This window comes from Charadrius vociferus, unplaced genomic scaffold, assembly GCF_000708025.1.
Source record: "Charadrius vociferus isolate BGI_N301 unplaced genomic scaffold, ASM70802v2 scaffold650, whole genome shotgun sequence".
NCBI classification, from domain to species: Eukaryota; Metazoa; Chordata; class Aves; order Charadriiformes; family Charadriidae; genus Charadrius; species Charadrius vociferus.
In genome coordinates this window covers 4,348,020-4,370,616 of record NW_009646736.1, presented here as the reverse complement: position 1 = coordinate 4,370,616, position 22,597 = coordinate 4,348,020, and the positions used below count along the sequence as shown (strand labels likewise).

The following is a 22,597-nucleotide window of genomic DNA, read 5'->3' as shown; positions in this document are numbered from 1 at the left end:
AGCCCCAAGTCCCTCAGCCTTTCCTCATAAGAGGGATGTTCCAATCCCCTAATCATCTTTGTACCCTTTGCTGGACCATCTCCAGCAGATCCCTGTCCTTCTTGAACTGGGGAGCCCAGAACTGGATGCAGTACTCCAGATGTGGCCTCACCAGGGCAGAGTAGAGGGGGAGGATGACCTCCCTTGACCTGCTGGCTACACCCTTCCTGATGCATCCCAGGATGCCATTGGCCTTTTTGGCCACCAGGGCACATTGCTGGCTCATGGTCATCCTGTTGTCCACCAGGACTCCCAGGTCCCTTTCCACAGAGCTCCTCTCCAGGAGGTCAGCCCCCAACCTGTACTGATGCATGGGGTTATTCCTCCCCAGATGCAGTACCCTACACTTACCCTTGCTGAATTTCATAAGGTTTCTCTCTGCCCAACTCTCCAGCCTGTCCAGATCATGCTGTATGGCGGCACAGCCTTCTGGCGTGTCGGCCAGCCCTCCCAGTTTTGTGTCGTCAACAAACTTATTGATGGTACACTCTATCCCTTCATCCAGGTCATTGATGAATATATTGAACAGGACTGGTCCCAGTACTGACCCCTGAGGGACACCACTTGTTACTGACCTCCAACTAGACTCTGCACCACTAACCACAACCCTCTGAGCTCTATCTGCCACCCCTCTTTCTCTAAATTGGGAAGTTGTTTCCTTGATAACTCCTGCAGTATTGTGTCAGAGGCCTCAAAAAATGCTGGCTGCTCTAACTGCATTTAGATAGTTAAAAAAATGTTTGCAGTTAGCACTGACCAATAGTAAACCTGTCCTGTGCCGACCCCAGAGGTTGATCCCATTCAATTCCTTTGGCTTTGTTTATAGAGTTAAGTAGATTTAGAAAGCAAGCGTCTATTCATGACCCAACCTGATCTAGCTTCTATGAGATCATGTGAAATGCCTGGAGCAAAGTGAATAATAAATATAACTCAGCAAGACCAATGTTCGTTCTTTTGCAGATGAAGCAAGTGGCCTATTTTCATACTAGTGTAGGAGAGAACCTAGCAAACAGAAATCTAAGAGGGAGATTTCACATTTTCTGGCATATGAGGTGTAAGGTCTAAACATTCACAAGATATACTAAGTCAGTTGGTTGTCACAGGTAAGTTAGAAAGTCAGCTCATGTATACTTCAGGGCAGTAGGGTAAGAATGGTGACTTTTAATTCTATAGTAGGTCTGTCTCCTGGCATCACTTCTCTTGTAACATCTCCCTGATAGTTCTTGTGGGTTGTCACATTTCCCTAGTAGATCCTGTGGGTTAACTGAGTGAAATTTACAGCACAGTGTAAACATATTTAAGATTCACTAACTGGGAAACTGTAAATTCTGTCTGTTTTCGGGAGTAAGAGGCATTTATTAAATCACACTTTTTTGCATGTCAGTATGCAATGGCAGTCTGTCATTCACATGGAATATCCAGCACTTGTATTTGCATTTTCAAGCTGCACACTTGGGAAATGAATATGTAAAATCCATCTATTTGATCTAAAATATATGTGCTTAGTTGAATCCACTATCAGAGGTGCACGCAGACTAGCATCTGAGGAAAGCCAGATCTCTCCCACTGTTTGCCTCATACTTGTTGATCTTTTTTCGCAATATATTAGCTTTGGTACAGTTTTAAAATAGAAGATTCCTGAAACCAGTTATACATTTCTGTAGTATTTCTATTGCATTTCAGTTACACTCACTGAGAACCATGGAAAAACAGACCTAGAGAAATCAGACCCCTAGATCTGTATCTGAAACAGACCACACAATTTTTTTATAAACGGGCAGGCAGTAGGCAGTTCTCTGGCTTTAGAAGTTAGGATTTTAACTATAAGAGAATGGACCCTGCTTACCAGAATGTGGAATAGGAACAGGATCACTCCATTCTCCTCACTGTAAGGTCTCTTTCTTCATGAGGCTGTTCTTCATGTACAGTGTCCAGCTACAGCATCTGTAAATTAGCATTGTTCATATTAGACACATTTCCAAATTTTTTTAAAGTTTTGATCTTGTTAAATTATCCCTCCTTTTGTTCTCGAGCATCCTTCTTTCCTTAATACTTTTGGTTTTCCTGTCCCACCATGCTAAAAATAGTGCTTTCCTCAGTTGCTGCAGATTAGCAAGCTTTTCCACATCAGGCAAGACAAAGCTCCACAAGATCATTCTTTTTCATAGATTTGAATCAACCAAAATTGCCAATCAGTGACTTTTTCAATAAAATGAATCAGAGCAAAAGTTAATTTTATTTTCTTAGCTAATCTGATGTTATTTATTTGTGGTCTAAAATGGTCTATTTGCAGCTCTCTGCTTTCAACTATTAACAGTGTTTCTTAGAATTTCAGTGCCAAATTCTCTCTTTTTCAGTGTTTGTTTAACACAATAGTGACACCCACTGGCTTATTGGATACTTTTCTTTTCATGGTTGCACAGGGTTAAAACACAAAACAAAGTAAGTACACTGTTAAAAATGTTTTCAGCACTTCACTGTGATTTGTTGTGCTTCAGTGAAGTGTCACTGGGAATACTAAGCTGCATCATCAGGTATTATGTTCCTGTAGCATATTGGATCATTGAAAAATATGTTAAAAGAGCACAGAGTTTTCCAGTAGTTTGTGGCATGATCCAGAGGCTGAGAAAAGTCAAGCACTAAGAGTTACTATTGCATTTAATTGGCTCCAAATCTAACTGTAAAAGTTATCTAATACTCAAAAGTCTGAATAAACTGAGGATAAAGTACATGCCAGATACTAGTCTGACCCTCACTCACTGTTTATCCCATAGTTACAGAAAAATTTGCTCTATTAAGGACAAGAGAGTGGATTTAATGCCAAGTCATGTGCTTTCTCAGATTTATCTCATCTTGATAAAGTTAATGTTTAGAAGGTTTATTTTGGAGCCTTGACTTACAGTGAAAATTATTTAGGTCCCAGTCCTACACAGTAACAGTGGAGGAGTGGAAAATTCTCAGAACGGACACCCCTACAAGCCCTGAAAGATGTGGCTTTGCTGTGTAATAGACCTGCTCTTCCAAAAGGGGAGAGGACATGGGCGGAGCTTAGAGTAGCAGCAGATGCTCACACCTCACTAAGCAAATTACTAAAGAAAACATCTGTCTGCAAATGCCTTTGTGTGCACTCCTCTCTTGCCCCCAAACTGCTCTGCTTTCCTCCCTTTCTCTGTCCTGCTGTTGATAAAATGAGTTACAACCCAAAGTCTAGTGCAGAATGGAAAGGGCACAATGTTATTTGCCTACACTTTGATTCTGTGGAGTTGCTGGGTGTTTTCATTTTTGTTCATGTGAACAGAAGGTAAATGCATTTCACATATCGCTGGTACATCCACGTAGCCTGTAACATAGGGTACTGTCCTAATTGAAGGCAATGACTGGAATTTTGACTTTATCAATAATGAGAAGCATGACAGAATTCACTCTAATAGCATGAACCATTTTTTTTTATTCCCAATTAAGATTCCTTTAAAACATTGTGCTTTCAGACAATTAAGTGCTCAGGGCACACTAAAAGTCAGGTGCTCTTTGGTGTCTCAGGCAACCAAAAAGAGTAATTCCGAATAACCTTGGCCATTGCCTTTTCCAGACAGTATTACATGCTTTGCGGCATGATTCTGAAGTATTTGCGGTCTTAGTCACAGGAAGCATACTTAATTAAAAAAAATATAGTCCTGTTTTGTCAAAAGTCAGTTTCTTACTGCAGGTCAAACCTAGGATATGCTAAAATAACAGACCATAGTCTTGGCATGGGTAGTTCCTGACCTAGACAATTAACAAGGCATTGAAATCCTAAAGGAATTTATTGGCATCAGATGGCAGAGCAGGCATAATATTCTGTTCATTTTAACTGAGCTAATTTGTCATTTCCACATGAGCATGACTACCTTCATCCTCTTTATTTGTACAGCTGTCCTGAGACTGTAATGCTGTGGTAGTCACATTGGATGGGCACAAATAATAGATGTGATAATAGATGTTATGACATGGTATCAGTTTGGTCTTAACAAAGCTCCCAGTCATTATCAGTCTTTGAGCTGAAAGAAAGGGAGACAATCCACCAGCTTCACATGGCATGCTAAAGTTGTATCAGCTGTCAAACCTATTGTGAATTCTGGATTCAGTGACTCTGTTTTATGACTTCACTACCTCCTACTGAAGACATAAACCGTGGAGTCAATCAAATTCACAGGGTAGCAACTAACGAAGACACTTTATCAGCCTAAAGGACTACATGTCCTGGAAGTGTTTATTGGTTAATTATGATAGATAATTACCGTAGCATTAATACAGCGTCTCAGCTTTGTTCTGAGTACTATCAAAATCATGCTTCAGCTGTCCAAAGGATATAACATAATTTGAAAATTTTATCTTTTAACTTTTGAATGCAGAGCATATACACTATAAATTAAACATGTTAAAGTTGCTGCAGAAACTTGTCAACAAAATGCATTGTTAAGACAAAGGCATTAAAGCAAGAGCATTAGTGGGAAATATGTTATGCCTTTTTTTTTCCTGTGGATGAATGTTTTGTATTTTGCATGGTAACAGCTAGTTCAGCATACTAAAAATACATACCTCTTCCAGCAGAACGAATGATTCAAACAGTTGTATTTTACTATATTATTAGCCTTATTCATTTCACTTTTCTTATACTCAAAAATATGCTTTAAGTAAAATGGTTGTCAAGTCTTTTTTTATCAAGTATTTAAAGGGTGTAATAGGTGCTTTAAGATTTATTCAATGAATAAATTCAGTTTTACAACAGTGGATTTGCAAGGCACTGCCAATAGACAGGCTGCAACTGTTCATGCAAGCAAATACTCAAATTAACCACCCTGAATCCTGACTGTCCATTCATTGTTAACAAGGATGCAGAATCAGCACATTTTAACACTAGTAGCCCTTAATTTGCATAATATTTTACACTGCTCAAATTATGGTATCAAGAAAATTGTAACTGTTGCTGAAGACAGCATGCTGGAATTTTTGCCAGTAACTTCACTGGAAAGAGGATCAAGGTGTAAGGAGCCAGTAACAGCAAACGGAACATGAGTTGTATGAGGATACTTTTTCAGGTAGTCCTTATCTGTGAGTGCAGGACTTCTTTTTCTAGCCTCTGGACTAAATTCCTGTTCATAGCTTCAGGGCCAGTAGTGATCCAGTCCTGGTTCCAGTACAGCGTAAGCCTACAGTATGTTCCTGTTCCAAGCATGTAGTAAGTTACCTTCTCATTGTTCTGTTTCTTTGCTGTTAATTGGGTGATGCGTACTCTACATTTCTTCCCTTCGTGTCTGACTATTTATTGATATATTTTAAAAGATAAATAGTGAGTAAATAGAAGTAAAAAGAGGTTTAGGTCCCTGCTCGCAATTCACAAGATAAGATTTTGTTCAGATTCAGTCTGTTGAAATGTTTACACTGAGAAGCAGACAATTCTGTTCTGTTGTTTCAATATAATTTGACTCCTGAAGCTTACAATCAGCTTTGATTTTTCTTTCAATCCATTCATAGAAATAAACATATGGTCTTGTCATTTCTGTGAATGGAGGTTGTACTGAAATATCCTTTACTGCCCTCAAGTGGTCTTAGTGCTTTTCTCAGGAATGCATGGGGCTCCCTTTTGCTCCCTTTTTTAATCATGTGGTATAAATAATTGATGAATTCTGCAAAGAAAGCAAAACACACTTCAGTTGGGAAACAAAACAAATTATAGCTAAACAAAGATAATGATACAGAATAAAAAAGATAAGTAAGAGAAATAAAGACCTGTAAATATGTAGATTTTGTAGGGTGAAAGGGTAGACAGCTCACATGTGAAGTCTGATTAGAAAGCTTGCTTTATTCAGCACTTTGAAGCTATGATTTAATAGTCGTTTAGCAATGCAGAAAAAAACCTGCAACAAATCCAAAACAACTCCACACCAATGTTATAGACTGAAAATTCCATTTGGTGTGGGAATTATTTTTACTTCAGGCAAATACATATTACCTTGGAAAAGTTAGTCGAAATACATGGAGATGGTTTGTATGGTACTGTAGGTACAGATACTCAATTTACAGCTATTTGTAGATAAATGATGTTCTGCAACCTCCCAAACCATTTTAATACAATCTATTAAAATTGGAACTTTCTGTAAATATGTTGGCTAATCACTGTAATTTTTTCTTGCAGGAGACTTCACAAGTTTTAAATAAGGCATTAAGGTCTGAGAGTGATGATGGAAGATATGTGAGCTAGAAAAACTTAAGATAAATAGCATAAAGTATGGCTTAAAAGAAAGAGAGAACTCCCTCTATTTCTTCTAATTGTGTACAAAGTTCCTTTGTCTAAAATGAACCATCACTTCTGTGGTGGCAAAAATAGATGCTTAGTGGAGTCTTATGCTTGCAGAAGGTGATACTTACAGTGGTAGAGCCAGGAAGACTGGCAATTTATCCCAGGCATCTCAGAGAGGTGGTGCTGGAGGCCTGATGAACGTGCAGAGAAATTATCCGCTTGAGCAAGTTGTTAAATTTGAAGGTCCTGTTCCTATAGCATCTAATACATGGAACAGATCTGCAGGCTGTACGGCAAGCTGTTTTGAATCATGAGTATATATACGTTGTAAGCCTGGTTTCATCCATACAGCGATCTCCAAAATGCTGCCTGCTGTGAGGTTTACAGCAGTAGTCATTAACTTCTTTGGACTCTTTTCAGGGTCAGCCTGGTGAGCTGGGAGCTCAGGGTCCGATTGGGTCCTTGGGATCTACAGGACCAGCTGGTCTGCCAGGGGAAAAAGGACAGAGAGGTGAGAATGGGCAGCCTGGACCAGCGGGAGAAAAAGGTGATAAGGTAGGAAACACCATAGACGACTCTTTTAGGCATATACAGTATGTAATGTTAAATATTGGCAAGTGAAACAGAACCTGAATGATCAAAAAGCATTTGCCAAACTATACTCTTGCTCACACGAAATTCTCACTGAAAATTCTTGTAGCTTTCCTTGAAAAAATGTTTCAGAGGATTTTTGCTGTGCATTGCAAAATTAGAATTGTCAGAAGGCATAAAATAAAATGAAACAGACCCAGTCTCCAATTGTTATATACTATACTATTCTCCTTAACCTCAAAGAGGGCTGTAGGAGGAATCTGGAGCTGGAAGGAGGAGTATGGTGCTTTTTAAAATGCTGTACATTAAACAGAATTTTATTACCACTTATGGAGTATAAACTGCATTTCAGGTCCTTATCTTTCATAGCTGTAAAATCCCTGTACTTGGCTTTTGGTAATTTACATTAGTTTTAACGGTCTAATTCCACCGATCTCAGTGGAGGACAAATTACTAATGTTGGTATCTAGCACACCTGAAATGTAAGCCCTGTAAATAGAAATCGTGCTGCTGGTCTTATCAAAACAGGAGCTGGGTTGTGAAATTACATACAAAATTATTTTGTAAGTTATAGGCAACTTCCCCTTGTCTGTCATTTTATAATCTTTGGAGAATGAATGAGTGTGAGAGTTATACTTTTGTCCTATACTGTATCGTCTGTTACATGGGTAGCTATTGGCACTAGTCTCCTGCTAAACCCATATAACTTTTTTCAGATATTTATTTCTGACAGTTGTGGCTTTTGATTCATATTTCAAACAAGACTGATTCTTGTTTCTTGCTATATAGTATCACATATTCTGGTTTTTCATTCTTTTTAAGAGTTAATGACCTCGGCAACTTTTTTTTTTCTTTATTTCACCTGCTTTTAGGGCCCAACTGGAGTCCCAGGATTTCCCGGTTTAGATGGTGTTCCTGTACGTATTGAATGAATATTGCTTTATTAAAATTACAGTTTCTATAAAGTCATAGCAAGTGCTCTAATAAAATAATACATTCAATAAATTTTTTGGCTTTATACCTATTGATATCATGTCACCTATGGAATTACATGTTTTGCAAAAATATAAAATAGCCAGCTTAACTTCAACTGTGTTTACTACAGATAAACTCCACAAAATCCCAGTGAGGCCAGTACGTTATTTTCATGCAGAAGTCAGGCAGTGAAGGTAGAGACTAGTCCATGTCCATGCAGCGTGTGTCAGTGCTAGGGTTAAAAACAATGAGTTTGTTTTCCTCAGGCTCTATAGTAGGCTTTAGTCTGGTTGCTGCATTCCTAACATCTCTGAAAGTGTCTCAAATGGTGTACTTTTTTCTGTTCAAACATTCTGATTTTTGCATGTAGTCCTTTTGCAAGGTAAGAAAGCAACCACCGAGTCCGGTAATTTTAACCTGAATAGGGACTGAAGAGGGAAAGTGGGTCCTAACTATATCTTTATAAGCTTGTGATTGTATAGTTTTCTGCATGTCGTCTTCAGTGTGGAAAAGGGTGTGGTAAAAGAAAGATAGTATCTCTTGGATACAGTATTTGAAAAACACTGTTTATTGGAACTTAATTCCTATGCTGTTATTAGTTTCATATGGATCAAAGTTAGAATGTTGGATTTTGAAAGTGGAAACAGAACCAGAAACTAAGTGGGTGTCTTAGCATCTGCTTGTCAGCTGTCCACATTTGACGATGGGACTGTTGCCAGAATGTCTGTATAAGGTAGAGGTCACAAGGCCAAAATTTAGCAGAAAAAAGAAGCGCTCCCAGGTAATGTATATTCTTTTTATGAAAAATATTAATGAAGAAACAATGTCCACAAGTTGGGATGAAGAACTTCAAAGATAATAAGAAGGTAAAATTGACAAAAATATTTCAGGCAAATGGCCAGGATACTTTCCTGATGATTTTTCAGACACCACCCACCACCACCCCCAACCCCCCCAAACCAAAACCAAAAATTTGGGTCAAAATTACTATTTGTCCCCTACAAAAATGTTTAGCTCTGTCAAAATAAGTTTTTCTCCAATGGAAAGATCATTTCAAGGGAAATCTCACTGTTTGTATTGCCTAGTCTCTAATTTGCAGTAGAACTAACCCCCAGCTGGACATGGGTTAGTTCTTGCTAGGTTAGAAAATCACTTCCTCAATTCTTGAATGTATAGGCACAATCTCTGCGATTACTGTATGCTTGAGTCAAGCTGTATCCTGTTTTTCTGTGTTTTATCCTATCAATTAAAAAATATGAGGCTGCTTTTGATGACTTTTATGTATTCCTTTACAGCCACAAGAAAGATTATAGTTAGAGGGCTAGATCTTTCTCTGAGAAGATAGCACATTACTTTTTGACTCAAGTGAGAGCTCACTCTGGCCCTCTTAACCAGTGCTGTCCCTTTTATATTTTCTATGCACCAAAGAACAAGATAGAAAATACTTACATCATTTGTTATACATGAAAAAAATTCTATTGATCACAATAGAAAATGTTTCTAATGCAAAGAGTATGAAGCTGGGACCACTGTGAGATGTCCTCTCTTTCAGATCTAAGGTATTTGTAAAAGTAATTCCCTATTTATCATGGTGTATGTCTAATAAATATTAAATTGTCTTTCAGGGATTGCCAGGCAGTGAAGGACCCAGGGGCAAGAGTGGTTTAGATGGCTACAATGGCTCAAGAGGAGATCCAGGATTTCCAGGCGAAAACGGCTATAGTGGACCAAGAGGTCCTTATGTACGTGAAAGGCATTCCTACTGTCTATGAATAACTTATATGTACATTTCCCTCCAAGCTAACAGCTCTTAAAATGAAAGGAGTTTTAGACTTTGGCACTAGCTTTACACTGCACAACGAATTTCCAAGCATTCTTACTAAGGTTAATGGGAGTGAAGGACACTTAGTGCCTTAATAGAGTAAGTGTAAGCTTGAATGTGAAATAAGTTCCTGTATCTGTAAAGTATATATGTCTGCCTTGTGAGTTGAATTCTACTTTGTTTCCCCAGTATGTAATCATACCAAGGCTAATACTGTTTCATGGAAGTACAACTAAGAAGGAGTAGCTTGAAGCCATCATACCATTTATCAATACTTGAAATTTCTTAAAAGCCTTAATAGTAGGGACATACCTGAGATGAATTAGCAATAAGTCAAAGCTTCAACAAATCTAAGTCCTGTAACGCTTGAAGATTTTTAGTGGTTGATCACACAAGTATTAGTAGATCTCTTCCAAAATCATACTCTTAAGTTTCATGTGACACTTTTTACACATACCTATTCATGACTGCACTGCGCACACCTAGTCCTGCCTGGGTGTTTATCTATATACATAGAGATCGTTTCAGTTCAAATGTTTAAAATAAGCACTCGATGTTGTTTACTTTTGCTGTTAAAACGGAAAGCATTTTAAAATTGTTTAAATAGTTGTGTTAGCAGTGCTCTTCTAATGAAGATAAAATACAGATTCTTGTCAGTAAGGGATATAAATTACTGTAGCTCCAGAGAAATTTTGCTGAACAGATCTCATCTCCAGTCTTTGACTTTTTGTGGAAACAAGTTTTAGTTCTGAATGATTAATAGCTGATTAGTTGGTGTAAGAGATTCCTTGAAATTTTCTAAATAAAACAATAAAAACAAATGCAATTTACATGAAAAGTCAAATGTGTTTAGTAGGAGCTAAATAAGATTCAGCCATAGGGAATCAAACAATGTGCAGTGGGTGCCAACCGAAAAGAAGTTTTAAAAAATATAGCAATTAGAGAAAACATAGAATTTCAGTCTTGGACCTGTAATAAATGCTATGAAATACACAGCTTGATAAAAAACTTGATGATCATCTCATTTGTTATACCTCTCAAAGTAACCCATTAACCCTCCAAATGCTAAAATTACTTCAGCTCAAATGCTAATTTTACCTTTATTTTCTTACTTATTATGGCTTTCAAAATAGTTTTGCATTTTATAATTAGCCAAATTACATACAGGAAAAATGATACGTGGGACAAATTACAGCATAAATCCTCCCAATTCCAGGAGCATGCTCTTTGGCAGGCCTAGAAAAGTATTTGCAACCTACAAAGAATGGGAGACACAATAGGCATGTAGCCTTGAATATGCACACTATAATTCCAGTGCAAATTAATTTAGCTGCCCAGAAAAACAAGACATAGTAACCATATTTGCTTGTGTATGAGAATGCTATTCCAGCCTCTCTATGCAGATTGCCTATTTTTAAATCAATCTGTTGCACCAAGTACAAACTTGACTATATATTACAGTTACCATTATTATGTTATTCTTATTTATAATGTTGTCCCATATAATTTTATTTAGCACTATGAACATATTCATCAGCTTTACTTCTGTTACCTTGTAGAATGTGTACATTTACCTCAACAATAAATTGGAAAAGAAAGTAGCTTCTATTTGTAAGCCCTTATCTAAGCCATGGAGAAGGTAACAAACAATCTAATAAAGGTGGTTTATTACACAAGAGATCACATGTGAAATAACCAAAGACAAAAATAACTTTTGGTGTGTTTGTGTTCCCTAGCAGCTGTTTGACCTGTAATCTGCATCCAGTCTACTGTAGCTATATCCAGCTGCAGACAGCTGTAACTCTTCTTTTTATTGTACCATTCCAGGGATAAGTACTTTCCCTCTTTCATTCTGACTTCAGGATTTGAGCAGCCAATGTACATCAGGAAACTGGTACAGTTTTAAGGTGATAAAATTCTATGAAAAACAGTATCCCATTTTATTGAAATCAATAGTTAAGTGGTATGTTTGGATTTAAAATGAGAAAACTTCAGAAATAATGTCGTATATATCTGTTCTTCAGATATGTACACATCATGCTCTGTTGAGCATTACAATTAAATTTTGCAGAAGCAATCATCTGTTCCTGCTAGGTCAGATTGAGGTTTTGAGGGTGCTAAGATTGGCAAAGTTTTATAAAGGACTCCACAGCAAGTACCATGGGAACTTAGTTTTCAGAAAAACTGGGCCTTTAGGCATCAGATTTTCTTTTTTTTATAGACTGTGAAACCTGTTTCCTAATAGACAGAAATGTTGAAGATTATGCATGTAACACAGTCCATACTTTCAACTTTTTAAATGTATGCAGATTCACACTAGATTCTTCTAAATCATAGTGTGAACTTTTGGAGAAGGCAGAGTGGTAATACTTAAAGCCACCAACTCCCTGAAAGAAAAAGTAGGCATATTGATATACTTGATACTAAAGGCAAGATTTGTGAAGATTGTAGAATACTGAAGTACCCAAGAGCTAAGAGGCATCTAACACAGCAGGAGTCAAGAAGCTGAAGAGCTGTTTTGCTCAACTGTACAGATGGCAGTTTCACTTTTAAGGGTCTTGTTTGATGAAAGAACTGTGAAACGCTCATGAAGTGATGGTGGTTCTAGTGGATTACCTAGTGATGTATGGGTGCCAGAAAAGCACGGTCTGAGAAATTATCATTCAATCTCCACAGAAGTGTAGGATATCAGTAAGTGGATCATGTTTTAAAAGACTTTTTTTCTTTAAAGGGAAATCCAGGGCAAAAAGGAGAAAAAGGAAATTCAGTGTATGTTTCTTATTTTGGAAAAGGACCTCCAGTAAGTATCTGATTGTGAAAAAAATCATATCTTGTAGGAAAGCATGTATGGCAAATGTAATTGTTCTCATAACTCCATACTGTTTAATAAAGCTTGGTACAAAAAAAAGATTAAAAGTAAATATACAACTGGAACAGATAGCTTGTGATCTTAGTAGCTGTATAGTTAGAAAATACCCACAACAAAGCTTATAATGATTTTTTTACTAAATGGTTGTTATTACAGGGAGACAGAGGTGATCCTGGACCCCCTGGCATGCCCGTAAGTAGTCAGTGGGCCCTACACATGCTTTTTGTCTTGAAGATCTTTCAACTCTTCCTTCTTAGTACAGTAAAGAAATATTGGGGGTTTTCCCTGCCTGCCTTAAATAGCAAAATTCCAGAATAAAGTCTAACAAACTTCAAGTCCCTATAGTCTGCCCCCATGACCAGTTCATGCTGGCTGAAAAAGAGCAGAAAGAGACCATACCCATCTGCATTAGCTGCGCGTTTAGCAGTTGTCACCCTGGTACTCACAGTTTGCTGAATATTTTCTCCATGAAATTCAAGATGCATAGACATGTGACAACTTCCTCAACAGTATCTAGTGGATCTACCAAGAACATGTAGCACACTACTATATTTTGGCCATAAAAACATATGAGAAGAAGAGAGAGTTTAATTTGCTTGCTGACTCATACTCTTAATGGCTTCGGGTTCCTCTTCTTATGCCCTTCAAAAAAGTATTCACTAATGAACTGTATCAAGTCCCTACACAGTAGCACAATTACTGACAAAGTATTCTTTGAATCCATTAATAACATATAACTGCATTGTCCCGTATCTGTACAGTATTATCCAGAAACTGGTGCTGAGCTGCTCTAGTGACAGTGAGGTTTCAGGCATGGTATAAGCTTAAGACAATGGAATGCAGTGGCCAGTAGACTGAGTCCAAGTGATGCAGGCGTTTTGGAGGGACTAGTTTTGTGGAGACATGGGTAAGCTCTTGGTATTTTCACAAACAGAACTTTTGCCATCTTTTCCAGGGACCTAGAGGGTCAAGAGGTACAACGGGCCCATCTGGATACCCAGGCCAACCAGGCTTGCCTGTAAGATCACACTGTGGTTATACAACCTTGCATTTTCAGCATACGCATAAATTCTGGTCTACCATTTTTAGAACTTGCCTTAATATGAATCAAAGCCTAGAAATAATTTTTGAGGCTGATGGTAAAAAGAGAGATTTTTGCCTTACCTTATGACTTTGGAAGTTCGGGAGTTGGAGCATTGTTGTGGTTCGGGCTGGACTAGTCACTGAAATGTTGTTCCCTCCTGTTTCAAGCTGGCATGGAGGAATGCTGCTAGTGCTCTCTCCTTATTCCCTTTCCTCAAGGCCACCTTGTGGGAGACAGGAAAATGGGAAGCCAGAGTTCAGCCCTTGTGAAAGCACTGACTGGTTGCACTTTGGGATAGGTACATCCCAAGAGGAAATTCTGCCTCTAGGTGCTGCTGGAAAGAGGAGGTAATTTTCAAAGCAAAGCTGTGTCTAAATCAGACATACTAACATGTCTCCATTCTCTTTTAAAGGGTATTCCAGGTTACCCTGGTTTGCCAGGTGAACAGGTAGGCAATGACTTTTCCTGAAGTTGTTAGTGAAATAATAGATTAATTTATACAAATATATCAAATATCACTTATGGTTATCTGTTACCAAGTTTTTCAAAGAAGTTACTTGATTAAATTCTAATGTCAGAATTTTCTGATTATCTTCAAACTGTGTATATTTTTTGTCAATTAGGGAAATCCAGGTATTGGAGTGAACGGACAAAAGGGGGAGCCGGTAAGAAAACAAATATTACTAAAGAAATCAAATATTATTAAATATATTATTGCTGTAGAATTAGAAGTATAACAGAGTCTTGTTGGGTTCCCTGCAACCCTATCATTTGTGGCTATGTGCTGCCACTAATGTTAGAAGAGAAGAAGTAATATAAGTTATTGAATCAATGAATTCTGTGCAGCAGTGATTACTTCAGTGAACTGCGTACAGAAATCAAGCATATTCTGGAGGTTTTGAAAAGCAACAATCAATATCTTAGTTAGCATTTACATAGCAATTACTTTCTGCACAGACACTATCTTAAGTAATCACAACAGTACCCTCCAGTAACAGTGGTTGTACCAGGTCAGTCACCGAATCTCATTTGTTGCTGTGTCCAGCAACTGATGCCAAGGAAAGGGTGTAGGGAAAGGAAAAGCACATAATAATAGTTCTCTCCCAATCTCCACCCGTTAACATACTCAGGACTTACAGAAGAAATGTGGAATATTTGGTTCTTTTCTTCTATGAATTTGTCCAGTGACTTCTGCATGGAACAAAATGTCTCTCTGCTGTTCCTTTGGCTTCTACAGGGTGATGTTGGACTTCCTGGGCCACCTGGGTCACCACTGTTAGTTGGACCTCCTGGAGCTCAGCTGTTCAAAGGAGAAAAGGTGTTAATTTGTCTTCATATTTAACTGTGCTCAACTTGGCAAATACAACCCTGTGATGTAATTTTTGCAAGGATGGCATAGGACAAATCCTTCTTTCTGTAATAAATCATCAGCTTCAGCAGAAATCCTGTTGTTCAGCACCCTTCCTACAGGCTTTCAGGACAGGAGAGCCCATGTGTACTTTAGCTCACATCCTTGAGGGAAGACTGTCTTGATGAAAGGAGATACTGCCCTTGCTTTGGTTTTCTTCACTTTTTGTCATTAGCAAATCGTATTTCAGGCATCTCAAGTAAAGTTGGTTACTCTGGTATTAAATCTCTTTTGTGGCTCTTCACTAACACTTGCATTTTTCCGATCTTTAGCGCCCTTCTAGGGTGCTCTTTTAATATGAAAATTAAGTGTGATTTTGTTGTCTATTTTTAATGCAAGTTCCCATTATTTACTGTACTTCCATATCACACCTACTGTAGCCCCAGTTGTTTAACTTAAAACATTAGAATTTTTGTTTAAAAAGAACAGGAGTTACAAAAATTGCATTATGGAGCCCAATATTGGAGTCTCTATGTCCTCAGATCTGATTTGCTTGAATACACAAATGAAAAGGTGAATTTAGGATTGCCAGGCCCTGCAGCCTCACCTCAGGGAGGTAGATAGATTTCATGTTTTGGATCTTAGGCTTTGGTTATGCAAATGGTGGCTATGTACAGGTGTACGAGGAAGAGGGAAAGGACCAAAAGAACTTATATAAACTCCCCATGTTACTGCATAGTGTGACATATGCTGCTGTGCAGCACATGACATGACCATGACCGTGTAGCCAGCCATGCATCCCATTCAGATTGGGGCTATGCACAAAAGTGTAGATCTATGCACATGAATACTCGTAGCAAACAATAAAGAACTACTGTCATGCATGTTTGCAGGAACAAAGCCCCTCTTACCAGGTACCTGCAGGTGAAAAGATGCACCTGTCTCACTCCAGAGTCATTATGCTGGTTTGACAGTGTTAACATAAATTAAAATCAGTACATAATTGTTTTTCTTATTTTCTTCTGCCTGGTACACCTTGAGGAACAGGCCCAGTGCTTAAGAAAATACTATTTAACAGTTTTAATTCAGAACAGGACTTAAAAAAGGTTAAACAGCACATAGGCATGTCCTGCATATTAATATACATAAAAACTTTCCTTGTATATGTAGGGCCAAAAAGGACTACCTGGAGTAACAGGATATAGAGGCCCACGTGGACCCAAAGTAAGTAATGTGATGATTTTTATTTTTTTTCATGGTGCTGGCGAAGTCCTTCTGTGGTTAAGTTAATCATTTAAAGCACAAAGTGACTGAAAAAATAACAGTATTTGTGCTGTGAAATTTAATCACCGCTCAAATCAGTGTGAAAGCAAAAATATTTTGAAAATCTTTCTGAGTCTGTTTTATAGGTACCTATTGTATGTTGCCTGGTAGTGAAAGGTCAGTGTTATTTCCAGGTTGGCTATTGACACATAATGAACTGGGACTGTGAAGAAAATAGAAGCGCAAATTATTTTTTTCTCAAGAGGAGAAATAGAGATCAGTATGTGATCTTAACAGGACATGATGTATGTTTCCCTAAGTATGTTAGGGAAAGACTTTAACTTCACATTATAGGTATCCTCAAGAACAGAGAAGGCAGAGCCACCTGTTTGGAGAAAGAGTTGCTGTTTGCTGTCTATTCTAGCTTTTCTTTCTGTCAGCATAATTAATTTAAACATCAGTGTGCTAGTAAGGAGCTCCTGGATGCTGAACAGAAGCACCCACAAAAAAAGATGCTGGAGTCTTTATTGCTGATAGATTTGGAGGAGGAAAATCCACAGGCAGGAAACTACCAGATCTCAGAAAAATAGAAGATAACTGGGGACAAAAGAACAAGTCTAGTTTATGTTAAAAACTTAATTAGCTTTGTAGGCAGAAAAGAAGAAACTAGAAGCCTGAACATCACATTTCTGAATTATAAGCCTAGCACTTTTTCACAAATTCATTTTGCATCATAAAAGGACCACTATTACTTAGCCATGGAAAAGGAGACAAAACTGATCTTTCTGTATCAGATTTACTCCAAAAAAAAAAAGATGAGCTTTATATGCTTGCTCCAGGACTAGCTGTCCCTGTAGATAATAGTACACTTATTAGTTACAAGTAGGAATTGAGAAATTGACTGATGTAGCCCAAAAGATGCACAGAGGTTTAAAAAAAAAATTGAACTGCTGAAAGCACATTGAGCTTGGAGAAGAGACCACAGCAGGTTCCTTGAGTAACTGAAGCTACGTAGGCACTGCTATTAGTGCTGTGTAAAGTAAGCCCCAGTGATTGGGCCTAGCAAGTGAAACAAGAACCATTAACCTTAATACATACATAACTTAACAAATGTGAACAAACCCCAAAATGTATGGCAAACTTCACTGAGCATCTTGTTTAAACAAAGTATTTTGAATGCTCCAGGGTATACTTGGGAGAGGAGAAAAAGGTGAAAAAGTCATTCCTGGATTCCCTGGATTGCGGGTAAGGAAGTTGCAGAATAAATTACTTCACAAATTCACTATAATTAGGTTCATAATATATTTAGCTGTTTAAGATTGCATTTCCAAGGATGATTTTAAGGATTTTTTTAAACTAGTCTATAATACTATATGTATAGAATACTTCACAGTCCTGCCCCAGAACTTGCCCTGTCTCAGACTTAAACATAAGTTTATACAAACTTTCTGTCCTTGGAAAGAAAATAAATCTCTCTAGTTACCCTCTAAATATTTAGAGCTACACAAAGCTTCTCTGGAGTAGCACAGTACTAACACAGTAATTTTAAGGTATTCCATACCTGCCAATGGCAGTTTTTTACAGCAGCTTGTACTTGATTTGCATACCAGTGCTCACATGGAACAACATGTCCACTACTGTGCTTTGTGAAATATGATAAAAAAATTAAGTGAAGACTTGTCTGGCTTACTTTGGGCTATAGTTCAAATTCATGCCCATCTCATATAAAGTATTTGCAAAAACTTTGCAAAGTATTTGGGAAATATCCCAAGTAATAATTATCTAAGGAATATTAACTGCTCAGAAATTCTGAATAATAATATTACTGGGAAATATCCCAAGTAATAATTAGCTAAGGAGCATTAACTGCACGGCAATTCTGAATAGATATAATTTTGAATAAGCTTTTATACTGATTTAGCTCACATTCTATTTGCTTTTATCAGGGTAATCCTGGTTCTTATGGACCTGCAGGTTTTCCTGGAATGAAGGTAAGAAGACAAAGTATAAGCAGTTCCCTGAACAGTGGGATCAGTGAGATTTAGTTTTCTGTGGATTTGTGCAGATTTGGGATTTCCGCATACTTGGTAGCTCACATTGCATTCCTTCCTTTCTCTCCTGCTACCTACTGCAGCACAAGATGTATGAACTCTTTGTCTTTGAATTGCTGCCAGTCTCTGAAATTTGGCTGAAATTGGCTAATGGGATCTGAAGCTGCAAGCAGGAGGAAAAGCCAGTAGGACACGCATATAACATGATCGAAAAGTTACAAAGCATGGTAACTTTGGTTGCCAGGGTGACACTGTTTTTTAATTTTGTGTTATATGCATGTTCTGTTTCTATTTGTGACTCAATAAATTCCAGTTTAGCTGTTAAGTCTGCTAAATGTTAGTTCTAAACTTAGAACATCTTACTGGAGTAAAGAGCAACAGATATGGGTATATAGATCTACATCTTGCCTTTTTTCCTATCTCTTCTCTCCAGCTCATTTTCAAATCTAGTTAAGGTAATGATCACGTTATTCATAAATCCCATTAATGTACAGATATTTGCACCTAGAGTTATGTTCCAGATGACTGTTTTATCTCTGCAAAATTATTTTGTACTCTGTTTTTTACCACTGCCTACCTAAAGAGTTTGAATACTGGATGGATGAATATATTAGATCATGAAAGGAGAGGATAAGCTAATATGCAGCTACCTGCCATGCAGTAGTATTTCAGCAGGCAGCAAACCAATTTCAGCTGTATTAAGCAGACAGTCTGTTAGAGTCTGCTGGTATGTATTCCAGCTAGTTCTGTGCCCCAGCTACACTGAATCTGCTGACCACTCTCTAAATAACCTGGTGATACACGTTGTGGGGTTCTTTTTTTAACAGAAGAGATGCTGTGAAACATACCATCTCTTCTACAAGCCCAGAGAATTTTCTGAAACAGACTGCAGATGTTATTACAACATGAGAGTATTGTATGACTGCCTTACTCGTTTTTGTTCAATTACTTACTTATATTAATGTCTTAACGGATTAATCAAATTATATTTATGTGACCCTTTCCAGGGGGAAACAGGATTTGCTGGTTTTCCTGGACAACCTGGCTATCCAGGCATACAGGTAAAAAAGCCAACAAACACACATGCGCACATGCATGCACACACACACACTCCCCTATATAAATGCTAATAATTCCTTCCAAATATACTTGCTTATCAGACCATTTTCTTTCCTACAGTCATAACTACTTTTGAGATTTACCATTTTCATGATAGTCATAGTTACCTAACAGTGGTATTAAATAACAATGTAAGTAAACATTCCTGTTGGTGCATATGAGAATGGAAATTCCATTTTGCATACCATAGAAATTGGTTAATCCCAATTGCCAATAGTTACCTATAACTATACCAGTATAGTCACCTAATCCATCAATTGTAGTACACCAAGTTATTCATGGTTGAGCTGTGTTTCCCAGAGATGTATGCTAGGTAAAGGAACCTGCTATTTAGGTAACAGTATGATCCTAATAACTTTGGTCCATGAACTAATATGATAATCGACATTAAATAAGGTGGCAACATTTGATTCAGATGGGCTTGTTTGTACGACTTACCAAAGTCTCCTTGCATGTTCACATAAGTAGCTTTTCCAAGATCATTACCAGAATGGAAATTGGACAGGATCATCAGGAGAGACAGCAGGGTTGAAAAAGCTCATCACAGTTATTACCACAGTACAGAGGTCAAAAACAGTACTACTGAAATTGTGACACTGACGAACTTGCCTCTAAATATTCTGAAATACAAAAGTCAAGAAGTGTTTATTTCTCTCTGAAATAATCTTTTTGGAAAGCTGCATATAAAACAGTAACTTTCCTTAAAGCACAAGTGGTTGCACCTGTGAAATCAGGAATGACACTCAAGAGATTTTAGCAAGAATCACCTCTGTTATAAATTGAAGGTTAAGATCGGAACACGCTCTACATAATCTGTGATGACAAAAGGAAACTGTGGCTGGTCCAAACTTGCCATAAGTAGTATACTGCTAAAGACACAGTTGAAAGCAGACAAATAAAAAGCAACAAACAGGTTTTCAAGAAGCAGGTTTACAAATGAGAAATGACAAGCATATGGAGTAAATATGTAAAAGTACAGCAAAAACATCTGGTTTAGTCACAGACTTACTTTTTTCAAAGCAAGGACTGCCAGGAGAGTGCTAGATCAATGTCTTCAGCCAAGATTTCATTTATGTAGTCATACTTGGGAAAAAAAAAAATGTCCACGGATCTTCATTTTTCTGCCATTTGTCCATTAGTAGCTTCACAACAATGTGGGATCATTCAGATACCGGATAGACAGAAACATTGCATGTCTTACTTAGTAACAGAAAGATCATTACAGTCCATTACTTCCCAAAACTAGAATGAAACCTTAAGTGTTGTATTGTTACAAAGTACTCACCCCGATGTGCATATTGTTTTAGTTGGGGCCATCATTAATAAACTTGAGATAAGGTGTTGTATAGACAGAACAGTGCATTCTTCAGTCTCCATTTATTAGCCCAGAGTCTGAGAAGCCATCAATTAACACTATGAACAGTAAGCAAAGAATAATTAATTGTTGGTAGATTATACTAGGGAAAAGTTTGAATGCCCTCAGTAATGACTTGAAAATGTGAAATTCCAATTGCTAATACAGGAGCAAAAGATAATTAATCAAGTGTAGACACAACTTAAAAAAAATCAGGTTAACTCATGCAGCTATGCAAAATTCAGAATGATGGTGCACATGCTCTAGTTTTGCTTGAAGAACTGGATAAATCTGATTATTCCTGAAAAGTGCAGATCTATCTAGTCTGCATCAACTGTTCATCTGGCCACACCAGGTGTTGCTTATGATCAAATCACATAAACTGGAGGAACAAGAATATGATTAAAACCCCTCCTGAGAATAACCCATTCTTAATGTAGATTTTCTGAAATAAACATGTTCAAATAGAATCTAAGATACATTCAGAATTAAGAGAAAGAAAGAGTCAGAAAAAAACCAGTTGCATTCAAAGTAGATTTCATCTTTTAAAAATGTTAACTTTTGCTTAAAGCAAGGAATGGACTTCAAGGAATTGTTGGTGTACCTTTTAATCCTTAAGTCTGAACATTGGCAGCACTGTGTGCCAGAAACATGCCCTTGCTGCAAAGGCAGCTAATGGTATCCTGGGCTGCATTAGGAAGAGTATTGCCAGCAGACTGAGGGAGGTGATCCTTGCCCTCTGCTCAGCACTGGTCTCCATCCTTGGAGATACTCTAAAACTGTCTGGACATGGTCCTGGGCAACCATCTGTAGGTGGTCCTGCTTCAGCAGGGGAATTGGACAAGATGCTCCCCAGCAGTCCCTTCTAACTTCAACCATTCTGTGATAAATATGAAAAAAACACAGAAGGCAACTTCAGACAAAATACAAGAGAGGACATGAGTCCTGTTGAAATCACTCTGAGACCATTTGTCTCTGCTACTAATGGAATGAGTCTCATTAAAAAAATAAGGAATGGTCTTTACAAGAAGTGCAAAATGTTCTTGGCCATTGAAATTATATAAGGCTATAGAAACTTACAGAACAAATGAAGTATTTAATGCTTAATAGGGATATCAGTAAAACTGATCAGTGATTATAAGCTTTCATTTTAATATGACTCCAGGTTACAGAATACATGAGAAATATGCTTCTGTTGGATGTTTTTGGCTTCTTTTTTTTTTAATAAACTACTGGCAAGTCAAGACATATATGTCAAGAGAGATATATATATATAAGATAGATAGATATATAAGTCAAGAAATATATATGGGAAGAGAAAACAGTATCAGTGAACAAAATAATCCAAACATGGCTTGGATGGGTGTACTCTTTGCTGGGTAAAAAACTGGCTGGATGGCCATGCCCGGAGAGTGGTCGTGAATGGAGTTAAATCTAGTTGGTGGCCGATCACAAGTGGTGTTCCCCAGGGCTCGATACTGGGGCTGGTTCTCTTTAATATCTTTACCAACGATCTGGATGAGAAGATCAAGTGCACCCTCAGTAAGTTTGCAGAGGACACTAAGTTAGGCAGGAATGTTGATCTGCTTGAGGGTAGGATGGCTCTACAGAGGGATCTGGACAGGCTGGATCGATGGGCTGCAGCCAGTGGTATGAGGTTCAACAAGGCCAAGTGCCGGGTCCTGCGCTTGGGTCACAACAACCCCATGCAGTGCTACAGGCTTTGGGAGGAATAGCTCGAAAGCTGGCCCACGGAAAAGGACCTGGGAGAGTTGGTGGATGGGCGGCTACATATAGAGCGT

General features: G+C 37.9%; 1 protein-coding gene across 1 annotated transcript in view; it reads left to right on the top strand.

Moving 5' to 3' along the window:
* The window catches only part of COL4A4 (collagen, type IV, alpha 4), a 68,788-nt gene that overhangs the window by 8,899 nt on the left and 37,292 nt on the right, over positions 1 to 22,597 (top strand). The window contains exons 5-17 of the mRNA XM_009890267.1: positions 6,740 to 6,874; positions 7,783 to 7,827; positions 9,511 to 9,627; positions 12,439 to 12,507; positions 12,733 to 12,768; positions 13,532 to 13,594; positions 14,073 to 14,108; positions 14,284 to 14,325; positions 14,898 to 14,978; positions 16,179 to 16,232; positions 17,457 to 17,516; positions 18,218 to 18,262; positions 19,330 to 19,383. Coding sequence (XP_009888569.1) covers positions 6,740 to 6,874; positions 7,783 to 7,827; positions 9,511 to 9,627; positions 12,439 to 12,507; positions 12,733 to 12,768; positions 13,532 to 13,594; positions 14,073 to 14,108; positions 14,284 to 14,325; positions 14,898 to 14,978; positions 16,179 to 16,232; positions 17,457 to 17,516; positions 18,218 to 18,262; positions 19,330 to 19,383 — 837 coding nt within the window. The remainder of the gene's footprint in view (positions 1 to 6,739; positions 6,875 to 7,782; positions 7,828 to 9,510; positions 9,628 to 12,438; positions 12,508 to 12,732; positions 12,769 to 13,531; positions 13,595 to 14,072; positions 14,109 to 14,283; positions 14,326 to 14,897; positions 14,979 to 16,178; positions 16,233 to 17,456; positions 17,517 to 18,217; positions 18,263 to 19,329; positions 19,384 to 22,597) is intronic.